The sequence below is a fragment of the Mya arenaria genome, chromosome 16 (genome assembly GCF_026914265.1).
Source record: "Mya arenaria isolate MELC-2E11 chromosome 16, ASM2691426v1".
Lineage (NCBI taxonomy): Eukaryota > Metazoa > Mollusca > Bivalvia > Myida > Myidae > Mya > Mya arenaria.
Genome location: NC_069137.1, coordinates 44571239 through 44597816, shown reverse-complemented (window position 1 = coordinate 44597816; position 26578 = coordinate 44571239). Strand labels below are relative to the sequence as shown.

The following is a 26578-nucleotide window of genomic DNA, read 5'->3' as shown; positions in this document are numbered from 1 at the left end:
CCTTTGTAAAGAGGGCGGCAACGAAATATGACAATCTCAAGTGTTCTTGAGATTTGACCCTAGTGTGCGTACATACAGGTTCAACGCCGCATATATGAGCTGTGATAAAGTTGATATTTAAATAATCAGTAACTTACAATATAAATATATCATCTTCATAATTAGAATTGTTAACTTTCCTAAGCCAACCATGGAGATTTTAAACGCCTTGAGTGTCGGCATTAAATTTTACACAAGTTTTTCCAACTAACTCAAAACTTTATACATATGTATTTACCACATGAATAACATATCCTTGTTCAGATAGTTTATATAAAGTAAAGTAATTACGTAGCTGAAGATTTGATATAATTTAAGCAATATAAAGTTAAGGTTCCCATGTTTTGAAAATAAGTTTCATACTAGGTGGTGTTCATTCTTTTGCTGACATATATGGTTATTTCTTATTAAAAGAACAAGGCATAGTCATGATTAATGTGCGATTTCAGAAAATGCGATAAGGTGTTTCATGATAATCTTGTGAAGTACGTCGTTCAATCAGTGTGTTTTGATAACAGGTATCTTAAACTAACAACCTGTGGTACAAAAGTTTGCTCTCACAGCAAACTATGATACAATAATTATTTGGGTGCACCTTCACTGTAAAAGCATTAGTTCGGGTATCCTTAATCCGCTTTATTAATCACAATCCGATGTTAAACGCGTGCCCTTTTACTCAAAATATTACGAAGCGTTTGCGGTTGACGTAACTGATGTGCTTTTAATATAAGATTATATAAGATCAATTTAGATTGAGTCGGCATAATAGCAACAAGTTCAACATCAGCTCTTATGATTTTTTCAACCGAATATGTGTTAGCATACAGTATATGATTAACAATTGTATAAAAGCTGCAATGACAGTTTAAGTGAGGCTTACAATATAAAAATATGACAAGGAAATGAATTGATGATGATAGGAACAGTTTTAAAAACAGAGTTGTTGCAACGCTATGTGATCTTATTTCTAAATAAAATATATAGGAGAAGCATGAATAATAGGTGCCAAGCTAAGGTGCCAAATAAAACACTGTGAAGAAGTGTTATCGCAAATATTACAAGAATGGTCAGGTCAAATACCCAAGAGGAACGCTGATAGATCATTATATTTTGTTTTGCACAGGGTTGGCCGCTATCACACAAATTAAGATTACAAACCATTTGACACAACACAAATTGTTAATATAATGTATATGCAAGATGCATATAATACCAACTATGACAGTAGCACAGAAACGCAACAAGGCAACCTATGGCGCCGTATGTTTTTAATTCTTATTATTTTGTTTATGTAGTAGTGTTAGTAGTAGCAGTAGGATACAAACGAACACTAACTGTTAACTAGAAATTCACTAGAAATCCTTAACTCTTAGCCAATATACATCGAATTGTCAACCGTTTACTTGCCTTTTTCTGCAAAATAATAGTTTCCTACTTATATATATATATGAGCAAAGCAATTCTCATTAGAACTCTTCTTTAGACGTGAAAGGCGTCTTGATCTCAATACTTTAGACATAAAATACAATGCCCGGTAAAAGAATCAGAGTCATCCGTCGTAATGACGTCACTTATTTCCAATGATAGTTCCTCTCGAAGTGAGGTCACCCTTGTACTTTGTTTCCCTTATTCATTTTTTTTCTACATTAACGTCTTCACCTTCAACATCATCGTCAACCTGAAAATTATGTCCTCTATTGACGGATCGATCTTGTAAAACAAGTATGTCATAACTCTCATTTTTTCTATTTTTCGAAGGTGTCATTGATCTTGTGTTATCAGTTAAATGCAACCCTTGTACCAATACGAAGTCTTTTACATTCATATCCGGATCACCACTCTCCGGTTTCAATATTTTATTCAATTACTCATATACTACTACCTCTCTACATATCATTAATTTTTGGTGTTCCCTACTATATCAATAAGGTATCCATTTTATAAGTGACACAGGGCTCTTTATGTGCATTTTATAAGGTTGCATCGCTTGGTTTGGTAGGTGCAGAAAACACGAGATTTCTACCTAATTAGACAAAAGAAGATCGCAGTGAATCTTTTAGCACTCACCAATCATTTAATATTTTGGTGTTTTCAGATATTAAATACACGGTTACAATATTGTTATCAGTTATGAATATTTTTCATAAATTCATCATTTAGTAAGAAGTTAAAGGTTAATCACTCAAAATTTATGTTTGTTATACATGTGCATGTATTGATTTTGAATCAGAGTGTCACTTTAAAAAAATACTGGCAAGACTTTCACTTAAAGACTACCTCTTGATTGTCCTAATGAAAATTGGATTAGGTCTTTCAAACAAAGACATATCATGTAGCTTAACACTTTTGGGGCAACAGTTCCTCGAATTTGGAACACATGGGTACCAATTTTAGCTAAATGTTTGAAACAATTAATTGTTTGGCCAGAGAGGGAAGTGGCACGATCAAATATACATGAGGCATTTGAACCTGGTTACAACAAAGTGATTTCAATAATCTATTATTTTCTAATTGAAAGCCCGTATAATCTTACAACAAGAGCACAAACATGGAAATGGCAGCCTCCGGCACTGTACTTAGGATTCCTTCATTCACCGGACAAAAAAACAACTTTCTGGCAATGAACCGTCCAGAAAATTGTCACATGTGAGAATACATGTTGAGCGTGTCATAGGGAGAATGAGGAAGTTTCTTATACTGGACTCAAGTATTCCTGTTAATCAACTTACTTTATTGAATTGATGCCTTCAATCATTACATAGAACTAGGTGTTTACATCTAACACGAAACGCAAAGCAAATATTTGTGGTTTGAATTGTTTATTTTATGTTTATCGCTATAAACTACCAAAATTACGATTTTTTAAGTTCACTCTTTTCTGATAATATACTGTATGAAAATACAAATACTGAAAATAGTTTAAGTTTGACTCAATTTTCTTTGTTATCCCTGGGATAATATCTGACATAAACACTAGTTTTATTGTTAATCTTTCAAGAAAGTCATTGTCTCTTTGAACATGAACTGCTAAACTGTTTGAATTACTTCCTAATACTTGCAGTTATTTTGTAAGGATCAGGTAAAGTTCCTGCTCCAACAGAATATATAATGCTACATTACTGGAGGATAATTTCCATGCATAATCAAATCAACGTGTTTAAATAACTCAAATCATTGATGTCTGCCATTACGTTCTATAATGTAAACTAGACCATTGAACTATATTGTACTATATAATGTATTAACCTGGAGGGGTTTATCAGCAATGTTTTGCCCCCAGCTAGTACACGTGGTCAGTTAATGATATGCAGAATCTATTTTTAGGTTATCTGAAATCCATCTATATGAAGCAGAATGACGTCGAAACCATAAAACTAGATTAGTTGTATTGCGGTCCGAGTATGAGTGCTTGCTTGTACGGCTATTTCCGCGTTGTATTTCTGTATCCCAGCGTTTTATTTTTAACAGAACATAACTATTTTTAGATCGCTATATTTATTAGATGAATGTGGATCAAAACAATGGAGGCTCTGGTAGGAAGGTAACATAATGATATTTACTCTGATATAAGCCCAAGATTTTCCAGAATTTATTACCGACCGCAAGTGTCCCATCGCCAACAGGGTTTGTTACTGTAACCTGGCGTGACCCTGAAGCACGCTTATTTGTAATGGTGTATTTTCGATATTACTTTTATGAGATAAGCTTGAAACAAAAATGATTTTCTGAATGTCAAAATAATTGAATTTCAGGTTTCGGGTTGCTAATGCTTCAAATAATATGATTTGCTTGCTAAACAATAACAAAATACTATTCATTTTATGACTTATAGGCGTAAACTTTTCTAATAAGATGTTTTCATTTTTTTTGCATTAAAGCTTCGTTCCGGTGTATTCTTGGGATAGTTTTATACATTAGGCTTTCAATTTATATAAGCAGGCATTTCCTGATACGACAGTGAGTTATGCATACGTTTGGTCAAGCAAAGTAGTTCGGATTAAACCTGTAAAACATCCAAAGAGTGCGAAGCATTCACAACAACACTAGATCTGTTTCTACAAAGATACTTTAAGTTACATAAAACATTAATAACATTAATTTATCAATTAAACTTGAAAAAGCACTATCATATTCTCATTCTTAGAACAGACAATTTCCGATAATCTAAAAATAGTTTCTCAAAACATTAACTGACCGTTATTCTAAAAACAGTTTCTATATACATTAACTGACCACATGTTTGTCCTCACCTCGGGAAAACGACCATCTGATAAGCATTGTATTTTGAAAGGAATTATTGCTAAAGTTGTTCGTAAAATAATAAATATTTTCCTTAAACAATTAAAACATGAATGTTCATAATACGTGCCTATCGTTTGATATCTAAGCAAGGCACCGAAAAATCTTAAGAACTGATTAAAAGGAGCATGCATTTTACCCATATAATGATATATATGGTGTATTATTCTTTCCTATCGTATGATATCTAATCAAAGCAACGAAAACCCTTAAGAAAGGATTGAAAGGGAAATGCATTATAACCTTAAATACATGGGATGGGGATACGTTGACTGAAGTGATAAGCTGTGCATTTTGAAAGGAATTATTGCTGAAGTTGTTTGTAAACAACTAATTTTCCTTAAACAAAACGTGTATGTTCATAAAAGGAAATGATATATATGGCGTATTATTCTTTTCTATCTTATGATATCTAATCAAAGCACTGAAAACCCTTTAGAAACGAATGAAAGGGGCATGCATTGTAACCTTAGATACATGGCTATGGGGGATTACAACGATTGAAGTGAATTTTACATAAACAAAATGACACCAGACGCCATAAAATAGATATAGATGTGTTTCTTTACTCGCCCAATGTAGGCACAAGCGCTTTTGACCCTCGGGGACAGTTTTCAAATTTTATCCATGTGCCCTTCACCCATTTCCCTTGTTTAAATAAATTTTGCAACTCTCACATATTTGCCCGCAGATAGTCTTCAGTGCATTCGCGCTTTGATTATAATATGCTAGTAACAATAGTTACACTTAATAACCATTTCATCATTTATTACATTTGAACTGTCAATTGTAAGCGTCTTTTTATGGATACAGATTTCTTACATGTTGTCTAGATCCGCTAGCATCTACAAATGATATAAAGGGAAATAAGTAATGCCAACAATTAAACCATTTACACGTCTTATCAGAATGACACATCAACAGTACAATAGCACTGAAAGGCAGTGTTAATGGAATTTTATTAGTAATCATAGATTCGAGCAGACGGTAGGATTAAACAGACGTAAACAAAACAAGAAATAGAAACGCTGACATTATGGCGTGTAATGCCTTTGTGTTGTTCGGTACTTTTTCTGCAGTTGTCGTCGTCTTAAATGTCGTACGAGTTTTCGCATCAGGTATGTACAAGCTTTCTTTCATACCTAAGTTTAAAATGTATGATATATGAACACATCCATGTCACAGCGGCCTCCTTGATACTAACCAGAAGGATTACGGTCAAAGGTCGAAGATGTAATTGTTGAGTTACAGTCAATACTCGCAATTTCGAAGTTATTGGGACCGCGGAAGAAAAACAACCTTAGATATAATTATAATTCGTCATAACCGAAATACAACTACACCCAACAAGAAAGTTCGACACATCAAGAATTAGAGATAACGGACTTCGACATAGCGAGTTTCGACTAAAAGTGTTCGTTTACCGGTTTTAGTCTCCACTGAATGTTTTTTGGTAGCCGTTCCAATGCATAATCCGATATTGATAGATAAACAACATGCTTTTAGCGTTTGTTTCCATGTGATTTGTATACATGGCTCTTTAAAGGTTTGTTCTGCAACATATGGTATAGCTTTTAAGCTAAACCTCGAATGAGTTCTTTCACTCGCTCCCAACATTTATAATACATGTACTATAATTTAGCATTTGCGTTAAGTTGCTGCCTTAAAGCGTCTGTGTCTCTTGTGTTTGTTTGACCTTCCTCTGTATATGTCATTGAACAAAACATGAGGCCCGAGAAGCATGCAGGTCTTTACCATCAGGCCACTATTTGAGAAACAAGCCCATATTGTTATCAATAGATTATGTTAACATGATAAACTATGTCGGACATAGATAGCTGAAATACATCGTGACCAGATGGTGTCTCGATTATATCGTACATAAAATGACTCCCTATCAAACATTCATCTATTTTAAACTAGTTTAAAACTTCCTTTCTACTAACTGTGATTAACAAACTTCTTGTTAATATGCTGCATATTGTTTTTGTTTCTTTTACATACCTAATTTTATGACGTTTTACTTTATTTGTTTTTTACTCTTGCAGTAATAGTTCTGTGTTTTGTCTGTATTTCTCCTCCATTAGTTTTGTATTTGTTCTGTAATTGCATTCGCATTGGGATTTGAAAAAAAAGAACAACAAAGACCGACTTTTGAACAGAAATTACTGTTTTTGAAAATCAATGTCTGTCTTTGTTTTAATATTACAAGTGTGTCTGTATGATATACGTTCTTATGCATATGGAAAGCTTATCAAGATTCATCTCATCACATGAATATTTGCATGATAAGATATTGACATCGCTCAGGTCATCTGACACACTTTAATATCAATGTATGAGCGAACGTATTAATTGGAGAGAGCAAAGCCTGTTCTGATATTTGTTATCTTAATAAAAAGTGAAAAATGAAAATAAACATAAATTATAAATCAATGATGGTATTTGTTAAAATTGTTTGTATACATACATAGGAAAAGGAAAGTAAATAGTATTAAAGCTGCACTTTCACAGATTAAACGTTTTGACAACTTTTTTGTTTGTCTTGGAACGAACCAATTTTTGCAAAAATGCAGGGAAACCAGTTATTACAAGACTGCTGACAAAAAAATTAATCGCAGCTTTTTATATTTCAGTTAAAAAATTGACGTTTTATGCAGTTTTTCGCCATAAAACTTTAATTTTCTAACAGAAATATGAAAATCTGCGAACTGATCTTTTGTTATCTTTTATCAATGGTTTGCAGATATTTACTCAAAGAGTTGCTCTTTCAACGACAAAAACTAAAACAAAATAACAATAAAAACGGTATATCTGTGAGAGTGAAGCTTTAAAGGTCAAGTTAAACAATTTAATAAAGTGTTTAACTGATGAAGCCGGAAACTAAACGAATGTAACCTGCAATAAAACGAATGTCTCATTATGAGATACGGTCCTTGTTCATAAATGGTTTATTTTCATTTATTTTTATACAATGCCGATCGGTTATAGATTAATATAAATGATTAAACTTTAAAATTACTTTTAAACCTGTCCCCACCGAGCACATAAAGGGATGATACGTTCAAAAATTAAAACGGAGATCTTTTTTAAAACTGTACTAGTGGAGAAAATGTTATCTGTTCTTGATTTCCGAAAACGAAGATTACCCCAGGCTAACTTGATAAAAGCTCATGAGGATAACCGCTAAAGTCAACATGGTAATGCGTACAAAATTAGAAAGATAATTTGAGATAAAGGCATACCTAAAAGCAAATATTTGCGTCAATTGCAAACATCCAGGCAGGGTTTTTCTCCATGTTAAGAATGCCAATTTTTGAAGGTTTGCTTCAAAATTGATGTCTATGATGAAACATTAAACAAGGTGGAGAAAACGTAAACATTCTACTTCTTTCAATTTACAAATCCCCGCAATAGCTAAGATATTTAAGGTTTCTAAAAAGCACAAGAAATATCGAAAGTAATGTAATTGTCATTTCAAAGTATTCAAAATCAACGTCATGTTTAAAGTATGCATGCTTTGTCATTTTGTTTTCAATTACTAATTCAGTTTGTTTTACCGTTCTTTGTTTTATTAGTGTTTCTTTTAAACACAAACGAAGTAATCAACACGTCAATATGACAAAACACATACTGAGAATTAACGAAGAAAGTAACGAACATCAGTAAAGCTATGTAACTAAACAAAACAAACCCAAATTTTGATTTCTATCCTATAGAGGAAAAAACGCTTATTCTTAACGACCTTGTCGCAGTTGTATCATTACAGTCGAACTCGTTGGCTCAAATTATCAGGGACCGGTGAAAATACCTCGAGAAGTGGGGATTGTGGCCTAGCGGGAATGTTTACCTTCAGTATAAAGAAATCGGTACTTTACATCCAGTTTAAGCCAACGGGGTTCGACTGTATAAATACAAAAACATAGCATTTATATAGCGCAAAATATATATATTATTCTATTGTGCTTCACATTTACAGAAAACACATAAAAGTAAATATTTCCGCATCTTAACTAGACTGTATGTGGAATTTGTGAAATTTGAGGGTTAGTCTTTTGATTTGGCACGATGCATTTTGTTTCTTTTTGGTCTTGACCCCTGTACCTGCATGATCCGAATCTCGGTCTCAGGCCTTTAGAATTGTCACTGTTATTTCGATTGTTATATTAAATATAAACACAACAGTAAACTATATCGAATAGATGTAGTCGTACTGGTACAAATGGATATGTTCAATTGGCAAGTTTAATATCTAACAATGCGCTTTCTTAAAAATTTGAAGTTAAATTTAATAATGTGTTATCGATTTTTTTATATATATTTAGACGCGTTATAAACCTTTTCAGATACGAACGAATCGCAATGTAAGAAGTATCTCGCTGACAATTATCTTAAGAATCTTATCAACACAAAGCAGAAGTTAGCAACGCCATGCCCATGCCATGAACACCAAATGGAGTTTGAGTACTCCTTTAAACAAGACGATCACTGCTACACAGAATGGTTCTTCACAGATGGAGTTAAGCAAACGTGCTGCTACAGGTAAACATGTTTAAGCCGTACTTCTCTTAGAAAACAGCGTTTAATTTATCTACACAAAACAAAATCAATAACGATTGGTGATTATTAAATTGGAGGTGTTCTTTTTAATTATTTGAAAGGACTTCAGGATCTTTGTAGCTTAGTATACTTAGTATTTGCACTTTTAATCGGACCGATGAAAATTATATATTTTTCAAATGCTCGTCTGTATATTTTCCATGCATTGCTTGTTTGCCTTTTTTCAAAGGACACTATTTTATGCGAATGCCAATTGTTAAGCAAATATAAATGAAACTTAATTTAGGGATTCAATTGACTTGAATCAAACCTGTAGTAACGACGAATAACTCATCCGGAGCGCTCCCGACTATTTGTCAAATACTTGCATCACAATTGTACATATGGGCTATTTTGCAGACACTCCTATGCTATAAAACATCTTTCAAAACTATACAATAAGTTATTGCGATGTTTAAATGGTGTTTAGGGAATGACAACTGTTAACATTTTCTTGCCTTATTGGTATGCTGTTCATATGTTAAAGCAGTGCATAGCCGACTCCATTTCCTTGTTCTTATTCCTAGTCAGGATGGCAGGCTTATCACAACGTCTCCAGATGGAGGATATTTGCAGTTTTCTGAAACGGTATTGCAAATTAATGACCTCCGTCAACTATGTTGTGGTAGTAGCGAGCAGCTCTGCAAAGCCTTCTACCGCTTGAATGTACCAGATACGTGTGAAAAATGGTCACCTTTAACAGACGGTATCTTATGCTATAATTTATTGTTCATTCTATAAGTGCTGGATGAGGATAAGATGGACTATACTCTGCTATATATATGCTTTGCACGTTCTCTTTTTTACACTCAAGCTTATATTGTTTCCTATTATAATACTCAAAATTGAACACTTTCCAAAATGAATATATGTGACAAAAGAAATATTCAAATCTTCATATCCATAAATTAGCCATATGTTTGCTTTTCATGATTTTAAAAGGGGTTTAATAATACCACAATTATACAACTATAGGGGCATACAAATTATTATTTGATTAAAATATAAACCCAGGTGTATGACAAATCTGGAATTGAACGTGCAGTGATGTTAAGCATGATATGCATGATTCTATTTGGGATAAATAGTTTAAATGTGTTCGTTTTCAGCACAATCCGGGGGTGATACCGAAATAGAAAGTATAGACAATTTTCGGTACACATTCAACGGACATGGGGAGTATATCTTTCTGCGTACTAACGGTTCTGATGGGTAAATTTTGTTTTTTAATTAAACTGCCTTATAGTATTTCTATATGGGACATTTTCACTAAATATATGTTAATAGATGATATATTACGACCACCTTGTATAATAAGAGTTGTAAGTAAAATATGAAATGCCGGATTACGTTGGTATTGACAAGATATCCTATGCCTGTTTACTGATAACCCATTTGCTATTTCTCTATTGTAGCTGTTTAATCATAACTTGAATGTTTTTGTCAGCTTTTTGGAAGTACAAATACGAACGGATTACATTTTTCCCGGCAATAAAGACGCAACGGAAATTGTCGCCTTTGCGATCCGAGTAAAGGTAAGTGTTTGACATAGGTCTTATCGGTAAAAATGTTATAATGCTTCGTGTTTGTTATACCAATATATTTCGATGAATAGTGTTATGCTATTGATAGATATGCAAAATAGAATGTCGCATGTTGTTGCTTTAGTAAAAAGCGATAACGTATGTTATATAGTAAGTGCGTTTTGGTAAAAAAAGTATATCTGTGATGATATTTTCATCTAAATATAATTCCTAATTTTATTTTACAGAACACCAAACATTCTGAGACTGTTCATATCATTAAGAATACGACAAGTGGAAAGGTTTTGTACCTCAATGACAGTAGTCCCTTTTCTGGCGTGCCAAAACAAACAGATTGTTTCTCAGTGTTCCCAGCGGGTTTAAATGCGTTTAGACTGACACCGATAGTACACATTCCATGGCTGCAACACGTAATGTTCTGAATTTTATTTATTGTTGATGATTTTCATATACAATAGGTCATGACAATAATTATATTTTAACTGATGAAATATTTCAGAATTGTACATGTATTAAGGTATAGGTTACCCACTGAAAGGCTAGTTGTGATAGACAAACTATGTTATACACTATGACACGAAGTACATGTATAACTAAGCATGATATTTCATAAAAACTGTGCTATCATGCATTGCTAGACATTCTTTTAGAATATCATTAAGTTTAACCTCAGTTTGCCAAAATAAACTTTCCATTGTAATATGAAGATTGGCCACTTTTAACAACTACCGACGAAACCGTAGTAATACGGCAAAAGAAACAAATATAATGATTCTGAATGTTTATGATTATTTTTATAGCAATGGATACCGGTGCCATTGTTTACACTTTAATCTTGTAGATGCAGTTTGGCTATTATCCAATTCATTATCGTAATATAAAAGAGTGACCATCTTAGGCTTAGGATTATGAGTTATTCAAAACACAAAACAAATGGGCAATGATCTTATTCTGTATGTAATGTATGTAAATCAGTTTAGAACTTATTTCCAGTTTGAGTTTCCTGATCTCCCGTATTTAACCGTCAACATCAGGAACAAGAGAGGCAACCATAATATTACAGGTGTACAAGGACTAGCGGAAAATGCTATAGAAGAAAAGTATCTGTTTCGAAATGGAAGTCACTGTACCAAAAATTGTTCGGAATACGAAATGTTCCGTTTTGGTGAATCTTGTAAGTTTTAACATTATTTAAATTGAATTTTTTTATATGAGTTTGAGTAATGCATGCAGTATTATATATCATTTCGTAACTAGCTTTGAAAATACTTTTTTAAGTATAGGTTACAAATCGGACATTTGTTTTCGCCCTTTGCACTTCACCTTTGGTGTCTTGTGATAATAAATATTAAAAACGCGATTTATGAGTTTTTGCATAAACTAAATATGCCATTCTTGAACGGAAAATTTAAGGGCTTAGCTTATTAGCAAATTAACTAATATGTAAATGATTGTTTTGTTTTCTTTTTCTTGTCTTTGTGTACTGTAAGGATTGGCTTGTATCTAAGTAAAACAACATATGTATAATAATTGCAACAGGGTCGTTGGAGAAATATGAAAACGAGTCAGTCTTTGACTACGACTTGACAAAGGGTAATTTCTCAATGTACAATCATCAACACACTAGCCCGAGATTTTGGAAAAATTTACTTGGCAATTTAACGGCTCTCTTCGAAAACTATACAGAAGGCAATATAACGGAGTTTAACAGAACTTGTCGCAATAGCTGGGACAACTCGGCTGACAACCAGTGCCTTCTTGCTATTGCAAGAACACATAATATCAGCGTTGGACGTAAAGTGCATGAAGCAAACGAACAGGACCACGAGGAGTTTCTACGGAGACGTAAGTGCAATGCTGGTTACAGCAACGCCGATCAAATGAGGTTAAATATGTATTAAAATTAAATGTTATGTTAACGTGTTTTACCAAATATTCTAGATGGTGCTGGCTCCGATGATGCTTATATTAATAAGTTTATAATTAATGTTAATGATAGGTGAAGTGTACGGTTAAGCACGCTAAACTAGATAAGATTCGTGTTCCAGTTCAATCGTGTTTCACAGACTGTTTGATTGTGTTTCACGTTCAGTGTTTCATTTTATTGTTGTTTTAAACATATCATTTAAAAGAGTTTTCGGTTTAAGACTTACAAATTAGTTATATTTTATGTTTTATCCAACGCATTAACGAAATTTTATTACTATAGAATGACTTTTGTGTTTGCTTTTACAGATGATAAGCCGCCACGATTCATGGGATCAATGCCCGATTCAGTTACACTAAATTATGGACTAAACAAGTCGTTTTCAATAGACCTCAAACAATTCACAGACGACGAAAACAACAACAGCTTACAATTTGCGGTCGAGCCGGACTTTGAAGAATATACTATAGGTTTGCAGTAGATTTTTACATGACTTTTAATTTATCTGGGAACTAAAAATAGTTATATATGCTTATCGTAATAATTGCTTGAAATCTTAAGTATGGTTGTGGGATAATACGGAAATGTTATATGCATTATAATACGTTAACATTTATAAATATCAAGTATACTGTTAAATTCCATAGACTCTAACACTTTTCCAACTTTTTGTTCCAAATACCTTGTCGACTATGCATAGCTACAAAGCAAATTGCATGTCAAGCATTGTTGTCCCTCTTCAGCGTTGGTTGGTAGGTATTGGAAGTCCACAAAATTGCTTATTCTCTTTGCGCGACGCAGATCTAAATCATGAGAATCATGTTTAAATTCTTTAGAATAAATTGATTGCTAGTATTTGATTTTTTGGATATTTTTTTAATTGTATTAAAACGTTTAAAAACGAAACTGTGCAAATAAATATTATGAAAAAACACGTAATGTACCGGTACCACTTTATTACGTGTGGTTTTTTTTCAGTGGATGTCGTCTTCGATTGCACAGTTGAAGTAGGTCTTCGCAATGCAAGCAATGGAAGAGTCCTGATATTGACTTAATATGTATTCTTTTCAGTGGATGGCGTCTTTAATTGGACAGTTGGAACTGGGCTTCGCAATACAAGCATTGCTAGAGTTCTGCTTTTTCTTGTGACTGACAAGTACAACCACACAGTTCTTCATGCATTGAAGGTTTCTTATTGTGGTTGCGAACATTATAGCGAATGCAGATTTGATTCCAGCGGTGGTAAGACATTATTTTATTAATTATTATCAGTTATAGTTGTTTTGTTAAAGAGTATTGCCTACAGTTGTTAAGGTTTTATGTTTGGTGATATAAATAACAGCGAAATTTATGTTTGATTTATAAGGTTTAAATTAAATTCCAAATCATAACTAAATATTTTTTTCAATGCATTTTTCTTTCAAACGTTGTACTTTAGGATACAAACATCATTTTATGCACATATTTAATACCATTGTAATTATCACGCATGCAATTATTTTTATAAGCAACGCTTTTCGTTCTTACAAATATTCTTAACATGACGTGTGAAATGATTTCATTGAACATGAAATATAATGAACGGCGAAGTGTACCGTTCTACTTATTTAGTTTAGTTTGTGACTGACCAGTATAATCACACGGATCATCATGCCTCAGAGGTTACTAATCGGGGTTGCGAACATTATACCGAACGCAAATTTGATTCTTGTGGTTGTAAAACATAATTGTTTTTTATTTAAAACTACGTCAACTACAGTATATTACAAGGCTTAAAACATTGAGTAAATTAATGTACACGCTAATAGTGTTAATTGCAAAATTCGAGTACATAAAAAATTGTATTGAATTTATCAGAAGTAATTTGTTGGAATATAAATACACTTTCTGTAGTCTTTTGAAGTTCAAATAAGCTTTGCAGAAGAGTCACTCTTTAAAGCAAGAGGTTTTATAGATTATATCGAACTCTTTATTTGTTTAACGGGACTTAAATTAGATTAATAACCAATAATTTGATGTTTCTTATGTAATTTTTTTCCAGGCTGTATTGTAGGATAAACACATCATTTCATGTACATATATTACACAAGCTCAATAATTACAAATGATATTGGGGATTTATTGCATGATTTTGATTCTAACAATTATTTTAAGTGGTATTGTAAATACATCAATCGAATTTCGGATATGTACTTTAATGATAAACAAGATGGCAATGCTGTATTTGTTATTCAGACTTCAAAACTTAGATACTTGTTCTGAACCCGTTTAAAGCTTTATGAATTGGTATCCCTGTATTGATAAATATTGTTTGTAAAGGATTGCCCCTCCGACTGTTAATGTTAAATAATAACTCAACCTTTTCACAGCACTAATCATTAAGTATTCTTTTTTCCTGTACTTTGAGGTTATGTTTGGACAAGAAAATAATTATAGTATTGTATAATTTTTGCATAACTAACACTCTGTATCATATGCTTTGATTTAAAACGTATTAAGTGAACAATAACATCCTGTTCAAAATATATTGATATCTATATAATACATTAGAATAACTAAGTGCTAGTAAAGTATACTCAAATCTAGCTCTTTTTTAATCATACAATAGGTTTTGCTTTTCCCTAAATGTGACATAGAATCATGCCTCACAAGGCGAAAATCAGGTCGAGAGTTCCATGCGCCTGGTTTGTAAAATACAGAAATTGCATGTAATGTAGTGGCAATGATTTTAAAATGCCATTAAGTTTAAAATAAAACATTTAAAATCATAATTCAAGGTCAAATAATGCTATTAGATACATATTCGCGACAAAAATATGTAAGTTCTCCTGACTTATCCACAATTTCGGAAGTTGCTTTGTGATAACTGTATCTGTTATTGGTTCAGTTTTATTTAATCACGATCAGACATATCAAAGTAAATGTCCGCGACTGAAGGCAAGTTAATAGCGAGTTCTGCCAAAATATCGAAACTCGTTGGTGCATTGATCGAGATATGACGTTGGTGTCATAATTCATATATGACGATCCATTGTATATTAATCAAGTTATGACACTCGTTTGGGCTTTGATCGAGATATAACGTTGGTTATTTATTCATAAATGATGATCGTTTGTGTATTGATCGAGATTTGACATTTGTTTTTTGTTTGATCAAATTATGACACTCGTTGACGTATTGATCAAAATATGATACCCATTTGTGCATTGATCGTGATATGACTTTGGTGTTTCATTTGATATATGCAACTCGTTGGTGTATTGGCAAAAATATGACAGAGTTGGTGCATTGATCGAGATATGACTTTTGTGTGATTTATATATGACGCACGTTGGTGAAGTGATCAAATTATGACACTCGTTGGTGCATTGATCAAGATATAACGTTGGTGTATTCATATAATTATGACACTACTTTTTGTATTGGTCGAAATGTGACAGTTGTTAGTGTGTTGGTCGAGATGTGACAGTTGTTAGTGTGATGATCAAGATGTGACAGTTGTTAGTGTGATGATCGAGATGTGACAGTTGTTAGTGTGATGATCGAGATGTGACCGTGGTTAGTGTGATGATCGAAGTGTGACATTGGTTAGTGTGATGATCGAAATGTGACAGTGGTTAGTGTGATGATCGAAATGTGACAGTTGTTAGTGTGATGATCGAGATGTGACAGTGGTTAGTGTGATGATCGAAATTTGACAGTTGTTAGTGTGATTATCGATATGTGACAGTGGTTAGTGTGGTTATCGATATGTGACAGTTGTTAGTGTGATTATCGTGATGTGACAGTTGTTAGTGTGATGATCGATATGTGACAGTGGTTAGTGTGATTATCGATATGTGACAGTTGTTAGTGTGATTATCGAGATGCGACAGTTGTTAGTGTGATTATCGAGATGCGACAGTTGTTAGTGTGATGATCGATATGTGACAGTGGTTAGTGTGATGATCGATATGTGACAGTGGTTAATGTGATGATCGAGATGTGACACTCCATGGTTAATTGAACTATTAATGTTTATAATTATAATACAAGTTTAATGTTAATAGATGTCGGTATTAAACCGATGCATACACAAACTCACATTTTATAAAACATGTGTTTGATTGTTTTTCCATGAGCTGTGTGAAGTTAGCTAAACATACGACATTGGACATTGGACATTCAAAATCGAATGTTGTGCTGGCACGACATTGGACATTGGACATTCAAAATCGAATGTTGTGCTGGCACGACATTGGACAATGGACATTCAAAATCGAATGTTGTGCTGGCACGACATTGGACATTGGACATTCAAAAGTGCAAGTCGTGCTAGCACGACATTGGACATTGGAAATTCAAAATCGAATGTTGTGCTGGCACGACATTGGACATTGGACATTCAAAATCGAATGTTGTGCTGGCACGACATTGGACATTGGACATTCAAAAGTGAAAGTCGTGCTAGAACGACATTGGACATTGGACATTCAAAATCGAATGTTGTGCTGGCACGACATTGGACATTGGACATTCAAAAACGATTGTCGTGCCGGCACGACATTGGACATTGGACATTCATAACCGAATGTTGTGCTGGCACGACATTGGACATTGGACATTCAAAAGTGAAAGTCGTGCTAGCACGACATTGGACATTGGACATTCAAAATCGAATGTTGTGCGGGCACGACATTGGACATTGGACATTCAAAGGTGAAAGTCGTTCTAGCACGACATTGGACATTGGACATTCAAAATCGAATGTTGTGCTGGCACGACATTGGACAATGGACATTCAAAATCGAATGTCGTGCTAGCACGACATTGGACATTGGACATTCAAAATCGAATGTTGTGCTAGCACGACATTGGACATTGGACATTCAAAAGTGAAAGTCGTGCTAGCACGACATTGGACATTGGACATTCAAAATCGAATGTTGTGCTGGCACGACATTGGACAGTGGACATTCAAAAGTAAAAGTCGTGCTAGCACGACATTGGACATTCAAATTCGAATGTTGTGCTGGCACGACATTGGACATTGGACATTCAAAAGTGAAAGTCGTGCTAGCACGACATTGGACATTGGACATTCAAAATCGAATGTTGTGCTGGCACGACATTGGACATTGGACATTCAAAATCGAATGTTGTGCTAGCACGACATTGGACATTGGACATTCAAAATCGAATGTTGTGCTGGCACGACATTGGACATTCAAAATCGAATGTTGTGCTGGCACGACATTGGACATTGGACATTCAAAATCGAATGTTGTGCTGGCACGACATTGGACATTCAAAATCGAATGTTGTGCTGGCATGACATTGGACATTGGACATTCAAAATCGAATGTTGTGCTGGCACGACATTGGACATTGGACATTCAAAAGTGAAAGTCGGGCTAGCACGACATTGGACATTGGACCTTAATAACGGTTTGAAATCATCCGCTGGACACTCATTCATTCTCTGAGGTTTACTTAGATCTGTTCACAAAATGGCCGATTCCTTTATAAAATCAGGTTTTTTGATTGGTCACCAAAAGTATGCATACCTTGTATAAGTTATTTTTTAAACAAAAGTCTTTGATGATTATAAAAGTAATAAAATGTGAAATGAAAGAACTAGTTAAAGCGCTATTGTTTCTGCGGATTATGTTGAGCAATAAAAATATAACACCTTTACTGAACATATTCCGGCTCTCAGCAGTGTGTCCACCTTTGATGGATTAAAAATATCCAAATTGAAATAAGGCGTATGTTGTATATCAACAATTAAAGCAATAAACACAATTTATGAGTAAAAGAAAACACAATCGATTGCAAAATTGCGTCCCACCAAACAATAATTCATATTGAGGTTATACAATTACAATTGTAAAGGATCATTATTTAGTGATATATCTACTGCCTTTATGTATACAATGACTATATGTACAATTTGGATTTCAATTTATTGGGGCTAACATCTGCAACATTTTATAAATGTCGCACTCAATAAATGTTCAAATATAAAACAAGCAGTTCAATTCGACTACAATACTGGCCACATATTATTCAGCTAATGGACGCGTGAACTGCTCAAATCTATCTTAAAGGACCATTCGAAGTCTCTGTCTATCATGGGTCCAAAATTTATATTTATTACCAAGACAACTAGCCAGCACGACATATTATTTTGAATACCCAATTTCGTGCTATTTCGATTTTGAATGTCCAATGTCCAATGTCGTGCCAGCACAACATTCAATTTTGAATGTCCAATGTCCAATGTCGTGCTAGCACGACTTTCACTTTTGAATGTCCAATGTCCAATGTCGTGCCAGCACAACATTCGATTTTGAATGTCCAATGTCCAATGTCGTGCTAGCACGACTTTCACTTTTGAATGTCCAATGTCCAATGTCGTGCCAGCACAACATTCGAATTTGAATGTCCAATGTCCAATGTCGTGCTAGCACGACTTTCACTTTTGAATGTCCAATGTCCAATGTCGTGCCAGCACAACATTCGATTTTGAATGTCCAATGTCCAATGTCGTGCCAGCACAACATTCGATTTTGAATGTCCAATGTCCAATGTCGTGCTAGCACGACATTCGATTTTGAATGTCCAATGTCCAATGTCGTGCCAGCACAACATTCGGTTATAAATGTCCAATGTCCAATGTCGTGCCGGCACGACAATCGTTTTTGAATGTCCAATGTCCAATGTCGTGCCAGCACAACATTCTATTTTGAATGTCCAATGTCCAATGTTGTGCTAGCACGACATTCACTTTTGAATGTTCAATGTCCAATGTCGTGCCAGCACAACATTCGATTTTGAATGTCCAATGTCCAATGTCGTGCTAGCACGACTTTCACTTTTGAATGTCCAATGTCCAATGTCGTGCCAGCACAACATTCGATTTTGAATATCCAATGTCCAATGTCGTGCCAGCACAAAATTCGATTTTGAATGTCCAATGTCCAATGTCGTGCTAGCAAGACTTTCACTTTTGAATGTCCAATGTCCAATGTCGTGCCAGCACAACATTCGATTTTGAATGTCCAATGTCCAATGTCGTGCTAGCACGACTTTCACTTTTGAATGTCCAATGTCGTGCCAGCACAACATTCGAATTTGAATGTCCAATGTCCAATGTCGTGCTAGCACGACTTTCACTTCTGAATGTCCAATGTCCAATGTCGTGCCAGCACAACATTCGATTTTGAATGTCCAATGTCCAATGTCGTGCCAGCACAACATTCGATTTTGAATGTCCAATGTCCAATGTCGTGCTAGCACGACATTCGATTTTGAATGTCCAATGTCCAATGTCGTGCCAGCACAACATTCGGTTATGAATGTCCAATGTCCAATGTCGTGCCGGCACGACAATCGTTTTTGAATGTCCAATGTCCAATGTCGTGCCAGCACAACATTCTATTTTTAATGTCCAATGTCCAATGTTGTGTTAGCACGACTTTCACTTTTGAATGTTCAATGTCCAATGTCGTGCCAGCACAACATTCGATTTTGAATGTCCAATGTCCAATGTCGTGCTAGCACGACTTTCACTTTTGAATGTCCAATGTCCAATGTCGTGCCAGCACAACATTCGATTTTGAATATCCAATGTCCAATGTCGTGCCAGCACAAAATTCGATTTTGAATGTCCAATGTCCAATGTCGTGCTAGCAAGACTTTCACTTTTGAATGTCCAATGTCCAATGTCGTGCCAGCACAACATTCGATTTTGAATGTCCAATGTCCAATGTCGTGCTAGCACGACTTTCACTTTTGAATGTCCAATGTCCAATGTCGTGCCAGCACAACATTCGATTTTGAATGTCCAATGTCCAATGTCGTGCTAGCACGACTTTCACTTTTGAATGTCCAATGTCCAATGTCGTGCCAGCACAACATTCGATTTTGAATGTCCAATGTCCAATGTCGTGCCAGCACAACATTCGATTTTGAATGTCTAATGTCCAATGTCGTATGTTTAGCTAACTTCACACAGCTTTTTCCATGAACTTTTTTATTTATTTCCAGATGGCTTACAAACTGCACATTGTAACTGTCCGCCACACCTTCAGGGAACGTTTTGTGAGACACCAATTGATTTCTGTAATACAACTAAGTGTTATGAACCGGAAAAATGTAACCACACTTCAACAAATCGTGACAACCCTTGTGCACCATGCCCCAAAGGAAGACGTGGGGAAGTGATTGGAGGTGTGCAACACTGCGACGGTAAATAGTTTGACCTTTGAGCATTTGCACTTTTCATTGTTATGTTTTCCTAAACATATACTTTCAATTGATCAATTAATGGGTATTGAATCTACAGAGTGTTTGCACTTGCATACATTTACTTTATGTCTAGCGGTAACAAATTAATTGTTCAAAATATACAAATTCACGTTTACAAAACGTATGAAAACAACACTTGTGTGATCAAAATGTGAATACGGCTTTTAATTCGCCATATCTTTACCATAACTATGATGTTTTGTGATGATTTCATTTAACGTTACTGGTACACACATACAAATAGACAGACGGATTCTTATTTCTTTAATTGCGATCGTTGAACAATCCTGTCCACATCATAAAGTAGAATACACTTCTGATAATGCATAAACATTGCGGCATCTGTAAATAGTGTGTCATTTGGTTGGGACTATTACTAAGCATTATTTGTCGGGTATTAATTCTAAATAATATTCAAACTTGCATACATTAACTTTACGTATTGCGGTAATAAACTAATGGTACAAAACATACAACGTTCAAATTTACAAAACTTGAGAAAACAACGGTTGTTGGATCGAAAGGTGAATTTTTGTTTTCATGCATGAACTTTAAGCACTAATTCCCATTTCGTTACCGATTTTTGAGTATGTATGGTGACGTTTAATTTTGTTCTTACCTTACTTACACAGTTGTTTTATTCAGATGTGGACGAATGTTCAAATTATTACGACGGCCACAACAAATGTCAACAGAACTGTGCTAACACTGATGGCTCATTCATATGTTCTTGCAACAGTGGATACGATCTTGATACAACAAACAATCGGACTTGCACAGGTATACAAACAAATAGTTAAGGAACATTACGATTACAATAGGCATAATTCTCATTTTTTTTTCAAAAAAAAAACTATAATGACCATACGTCTCCTTCTAATTTCCATCAATCTCATTTTCTAAAATTATTTCAAGTTCTCATTCTCCAAAGAAATCTTAATTAATACTTGCAAACTCAGAATAAGACAATATTGGCACACTCATATTAAAGAGAATTCAGCATTTCAATGAAGGCGTTTCGTAATTCATAATTATGACATTTCATCAAAGCCATGCAACATTTGTTTCCTATCTAGATATTAATGAATGTACGAAAGGAACATTCACCTGCTCACAGGCTTACAAGGTTTGCTCCAACACAATTGGTGGATATGAATGCGTCTGCCAGTCTGGAAAAATATTAAATACAATCAGTAACACTTGTGAAGATATTGGTGTGTATTACAATTTTCGCATTTTTGTTTAATGTAAGAGCATTTAAACTTTTAATTACAGTCGAAACTCGTAGGCTCGATATTCCAGGGACCGGCCAAAACACTTCGAGCCTCGAGAATATCGAGCCAAGCGGAATAGCTTACTGATTTTTTTTATTTTTCTTTGATACGTTAAAGAAAGTCTTGTTTACCTCGTTTGTAATTTGCGATATTATCTCCTCAGGATAAGATTATTTATTGGAAATCGAGCCAAGCAAACAAAGCAAAGTGTGAAACTGTTACTAGGTACCGCAAAAATGACAACGAGCGTGGATAAATATCGATTACCCAGATATCGAGCCAATCGAAATTCACATTGACAAATAGTAAAACAATCGTTTATTTTATTCGGTTAGAGCCATATGACACCGAGCAAACGAGTTTCGACGGTACGTCGAGTGCATCTCACAGCGACAAATGCAATAATAAAAACATATTTATCAAACTTATCGAATCACTTTATTATACCAGAATAATAATGTTAAGCCTCACGAAATTATAAGCATAGCGTTATCACTGTTTGACAAGTGCGAAGAAAGTCTAAAATAGTACAACCTATTACATATCATAGTTGTGAAGCGATGATAAAGGCTAGAAGAATCGCATATAATATAAAAACTCGTTTAAAACAAAACAAAAAGTAATATTGATGAATGACTGGGCTGCATAAATGTGATAGTATGATCCCACGTTTTCTAAATGCTCACCTTTACAATGCTACAAAACAGATTTTCGTTGTATCAAAACATTTAACGTATTGTTTAATTATGATGCCTGGCAACTCAATTATGGCTATTTAAAATGTTATTGCATACTGAATAATAAATATTAAATTGTCCGAAACACAAGTTTAATTAAAGATATTGCAGAATATTTATATATATACAACCAAAACCCGATGGGTCGAACTCGATTGGCTCTAATCCCTTGTTTGCTCGAACTAGATGACTGGACCAACTTCTTTATACTAAAGGTAAACATTTCCGCTTGACTCGAATTTTCCGAGGCTTGAGGTATTTTCGCCGGTCCCTGAGAGGTCGGTTGAAGGGGGTTTCGAATGTATTCATTTGAATTAAAAACGGACGTGGTTAATGACCCTTTTTAAAATAATGTAAGGCCAAAAACTCGTTCTAATATTTTTTGTATAATCATTATATATTTCGTTTCTAGGCATGTTACTCACTCAAATCTTACGGGTTGACAGGTCACCCAAGGTTGATGTAATTGTACATAGCATACATCGATATGTGTTTGGTTTATTTTCAGTCGGTAGAACATTTGTTGGTGCACTTGTGTATGATATAGATGAAGCAAACGAACTACATGCAAACAACGGAACATTAGACGTGCTAAAGTCAAATGCCACCAAATTGGTACATATATTTATAGAGTTATCAAAATCCATTACCGTTTATAATTATGTAACTTTAAAAAGCATGGAATGATGATAGGTATTTCCTCAACTTTAACTCACAAATGCTTAATCCCGCTTTGGGTCGAAATGAAAGCATATACCACTGTAAGTGTTCAAGTCACGTATTGATGTGGAATCGACCGTTATGAAGATAAAACGCCTTATAAGTTGCATTATAATTGTAAAGACCTTATTACTAGAAACGAATTGTACGATTTTAACACAATACGAGTTTATCAGAAACATTGAAGATGTAAATGTCGCCTTTTTACTCATGGACTCTTTATTTTGTATGTTGTTTTCGACCGCCGTCAGTTTTGAAAATGACGACGGTATACGACAGTTTACCGCGCGTCTTGACTGGAAGTTTTTAAAATAGACGACCCTGTTAGTTGACGTCCTTACTGGAAACTAGTTCAATTTGAAGTCAATTGGATATAATTGAATTAGCTGACGCTGTTAAATGGCGTCTGTACTCAGTGACATTGGGTGACAGATATGTCTAAAGTTTGAGTGATCTAGCTACTTTAAAAGTAATCGACTTATTTCCAGTAAAATCGCCAAAGAAGCGGGACCGAAATATTGTCTACAGTGCATTCTTTTTTAGCTGAGTGATGTGTTCAAGGCGATGACATTGTTGCTCTTTTCGTTACTAATTTAATCGTTAAACCGACCAGTTATTTTATATGTGTTTCAGTCGTTTCCGCTTTCCATATTACACTCTTTTTCAGTTGAACGGAATGCTGAACGACAGCTTTTCTGGATATGAAGATATTGCAGTTTATGCAATATTTATCTCGGAAAAGTATAATCAATATTTTATCATTATGTTTTATATTCTTAATAAAGGAAACACTTCATACATATAATAAAGAAAATGTTAATAGTACAAAAGTTTTATATACATTGTGAATACTATACACAATATGACTTTTCACATTATCTAGATATTATGATATCATGACTTTTCCTTTCAGAAATCTGGAAAACAGTGCACTGACGAAAAAACTGCATATAAATTTTACTTTGATAGTGAACTCATCTAGCCCCTATTCGTATGATGATTTGGAAGAAAAAATGATTCCTATCTTAAACCAGATCGACTCATTTGCAGGAGTCAGCATTCTTCCGTTGACTTTACAATCAACCATTTTTAAACGTATGTGTTTTAGATTTACAAATAAAGGTCAACGAAATCATTTTAATTTTAAAACAATACTCTTAAGAGTTAAAAATTGTAATCTTTCTTTTGGCTATATACATACGTGTCTTTACATACCAAACATTCTAAAATAATAAATTTATTTTTGGTATGGATTGATCTTTGATGTGATATATTCATATTCACAGCTCTATGTCTTTCTTTAAAAGCTTCCGAAGGGGGTGTGTGCAGCGTGCCTGGATATGCGCAATGTGATACCCGGACTACTCATTGCGAAAACATGCAACCAACAAAATTAGATGATCCAGAATCATACTACAGCTGTAATTGCTCTGATGGCTACAATCAGACAAACAGAAATCACACATTTTGTGCAGGTAAAGGCAGTTATCTTAATATATTAATGTGTGTGTGTGTGTGTGTGGTATGGATTACCTACATGTAACAATACCAAGCAAGTCTTTACAGTTCAAACTAATGTTTTATAATGAATTAAAACGGATACGGTAGACGCTTCACTTTGAAGAACACTAGGATAATGTGTGCAACTTATTATCCGGTTGTCAGTTAAATGGTGGGTTTTCAAAAACTAAATGAAATAACTAAAATATGGGCAGAATTTGACACCAACTTTCTTTTTTTGTTATCCCCCGATTAGTTTCTTTTGGAGGATTGTGTTTGTATTCAAACCATCCTGTTTGTTGAATTTCGGTCTTTAATGTTCAAGGTACATCTGAATAAGTACGAATAAGACAGTCCTTGTAATTTTATTTAATATATTATATATCAATTTGGTAATTATTGTGCCAAAGGTCAATGTTTGTAAGACTCTTCTTTGTATAGATATAAATGAATGTGAAGGTTTTGACACAAGCACATTCCAAGAAAGATGTGTCCATGGTTTAGAATGTATTAACCAAATTGGCGACTGGAATTGCACCTGCCCACAGGATACACTCTGGATGTCTTTTGGAAATAGCTCCCGTCCAATGTACCGTTGTCAAGGTAGGTAGTAAAATCATCGCACCTTGGATAAAATCGACAATGTCTGATCCTTGTGGCCTTTTTCCGATTTTTAATTATAATCAAAATTTTGGAACTTGTCCTTAAATTGAAATTTGTAATTAGTTATTCCTTGACACATTCAGTGATTCATTCATTTCAGTAATTAAAATTGATGGTGTTATTTTTAAACTTGGATAATAATAATAGGCAATGTCTGGTCATCGTGGTTTCGTCACGATACTTAATTATAATTAAGGCTTCAAAGATTGTCATTTAATTAAAGTTTGCACTTTGTTGTTCTTTGAAAAACCTTCAGTGATTAATGTAAATAGTATTTGTTTTACAACTTTCCTGAAGAAAATATATATTGAATAAGGAGTAGTCATCTCGTTGATAATTGGTGGCTCGAGAGTGGACTATTCATTTGAGAGGGTAAACCGGAGTCCAAGAGAACACTACTGTGTCCGGATAGGTTAGATCACAAATCCAACTTACATGGACTAATCTGTCTACACACCTCCTGATGTTTTTAAGTATATAGATATTAAATGAGCCGCGTCGAGCGATTTTGGGCCTATGAACATATTTGGTATTACAATGTTTTAAGGTATTTAAACGAGATGATATTTCAGGAAGACATTCTGAAAATGTCTTGATGATTTCACTTAAATCGCGTTAGTGTCGTGTGTACAAGTGAGAGCATGTATTGCGCAATTTTAATACTAAATTTGACGTCATTTACATGACGTCGTTACGAAAGCCCATTATTTGAATGACACGCAATATTAACGTTTCAATTTCATATTAAGCTTATAATGTAATTATTACCTTATCACAGAATCTGTAAGGAAAATTACTTCAGATAAAAATTATGAATCAGTTTTGTATTTTTATTATTACATTTGTCTGTTTTAAACACATAGTATTAATGCAGTCAAAATATGTCGGGACGAAGTCCATGGTTGCTATGGAAACGTGGGTAAACCAATGGTCATAAATCGTCGAGAAAATGATGCACCAATGTCAAACTGTTTAAAGAAAAA

General features: G+C 34.2%; 1 protein-coding gene across 1 annotated transcript in view; it reads left to right on the top strand.

The window, feature by feature from the left end:
• The first annotated feature begins 5374 nt into the window (after positions 1 to 5374).
• LOC128221684 (fibrillin-1-like) overlaps positions 5375 to 26578 on the top strand; it is a 48012-nt gene continuing 26808 nt past the window's right edge. The window contains exons 1-12 of the mRNA XM_052930285.1: positions 5375 to 5456; positions 8685 to 8880; positions 9465 to 9643; positions 10047 to 10149; positions 10385 to 10472; positions 10709 to 10867; positions 11475 to 11655; positions 12021 to 12326; positions 12717 to 12878; positions 13480 to 13650; positions 20441 to 20641; positions 25374 to 25535. Coding sequence (XP_052786245.1) covers positions 5375 to 5456; positions 8685 to 8880; positions 9465 to 9643; positions 10047 to 10149; positions 10385 to 10472; positions 10709 to 10867; positions 11475 to 11655; positions 12021 to 12326; positions 12717 to 12878; positions 13480 to 13650; positions 20441 to 20641; positions 25374 to 25535 — 1990 coding nt within the window. The remainder of the gene's footprint in view (positions 5457 to 8684; positions 8881 to 9464; positions 9644 to 10046; positions 10150 to 10384; positions 10473 to 10708; positions 10868 to 11474; positions 11656 to 12020; positions 12327 to 12716; positions 12879 to 13479; positions 13651 to 20440; positions 20642 to 25373; positions 25536 to 26578) is intronic.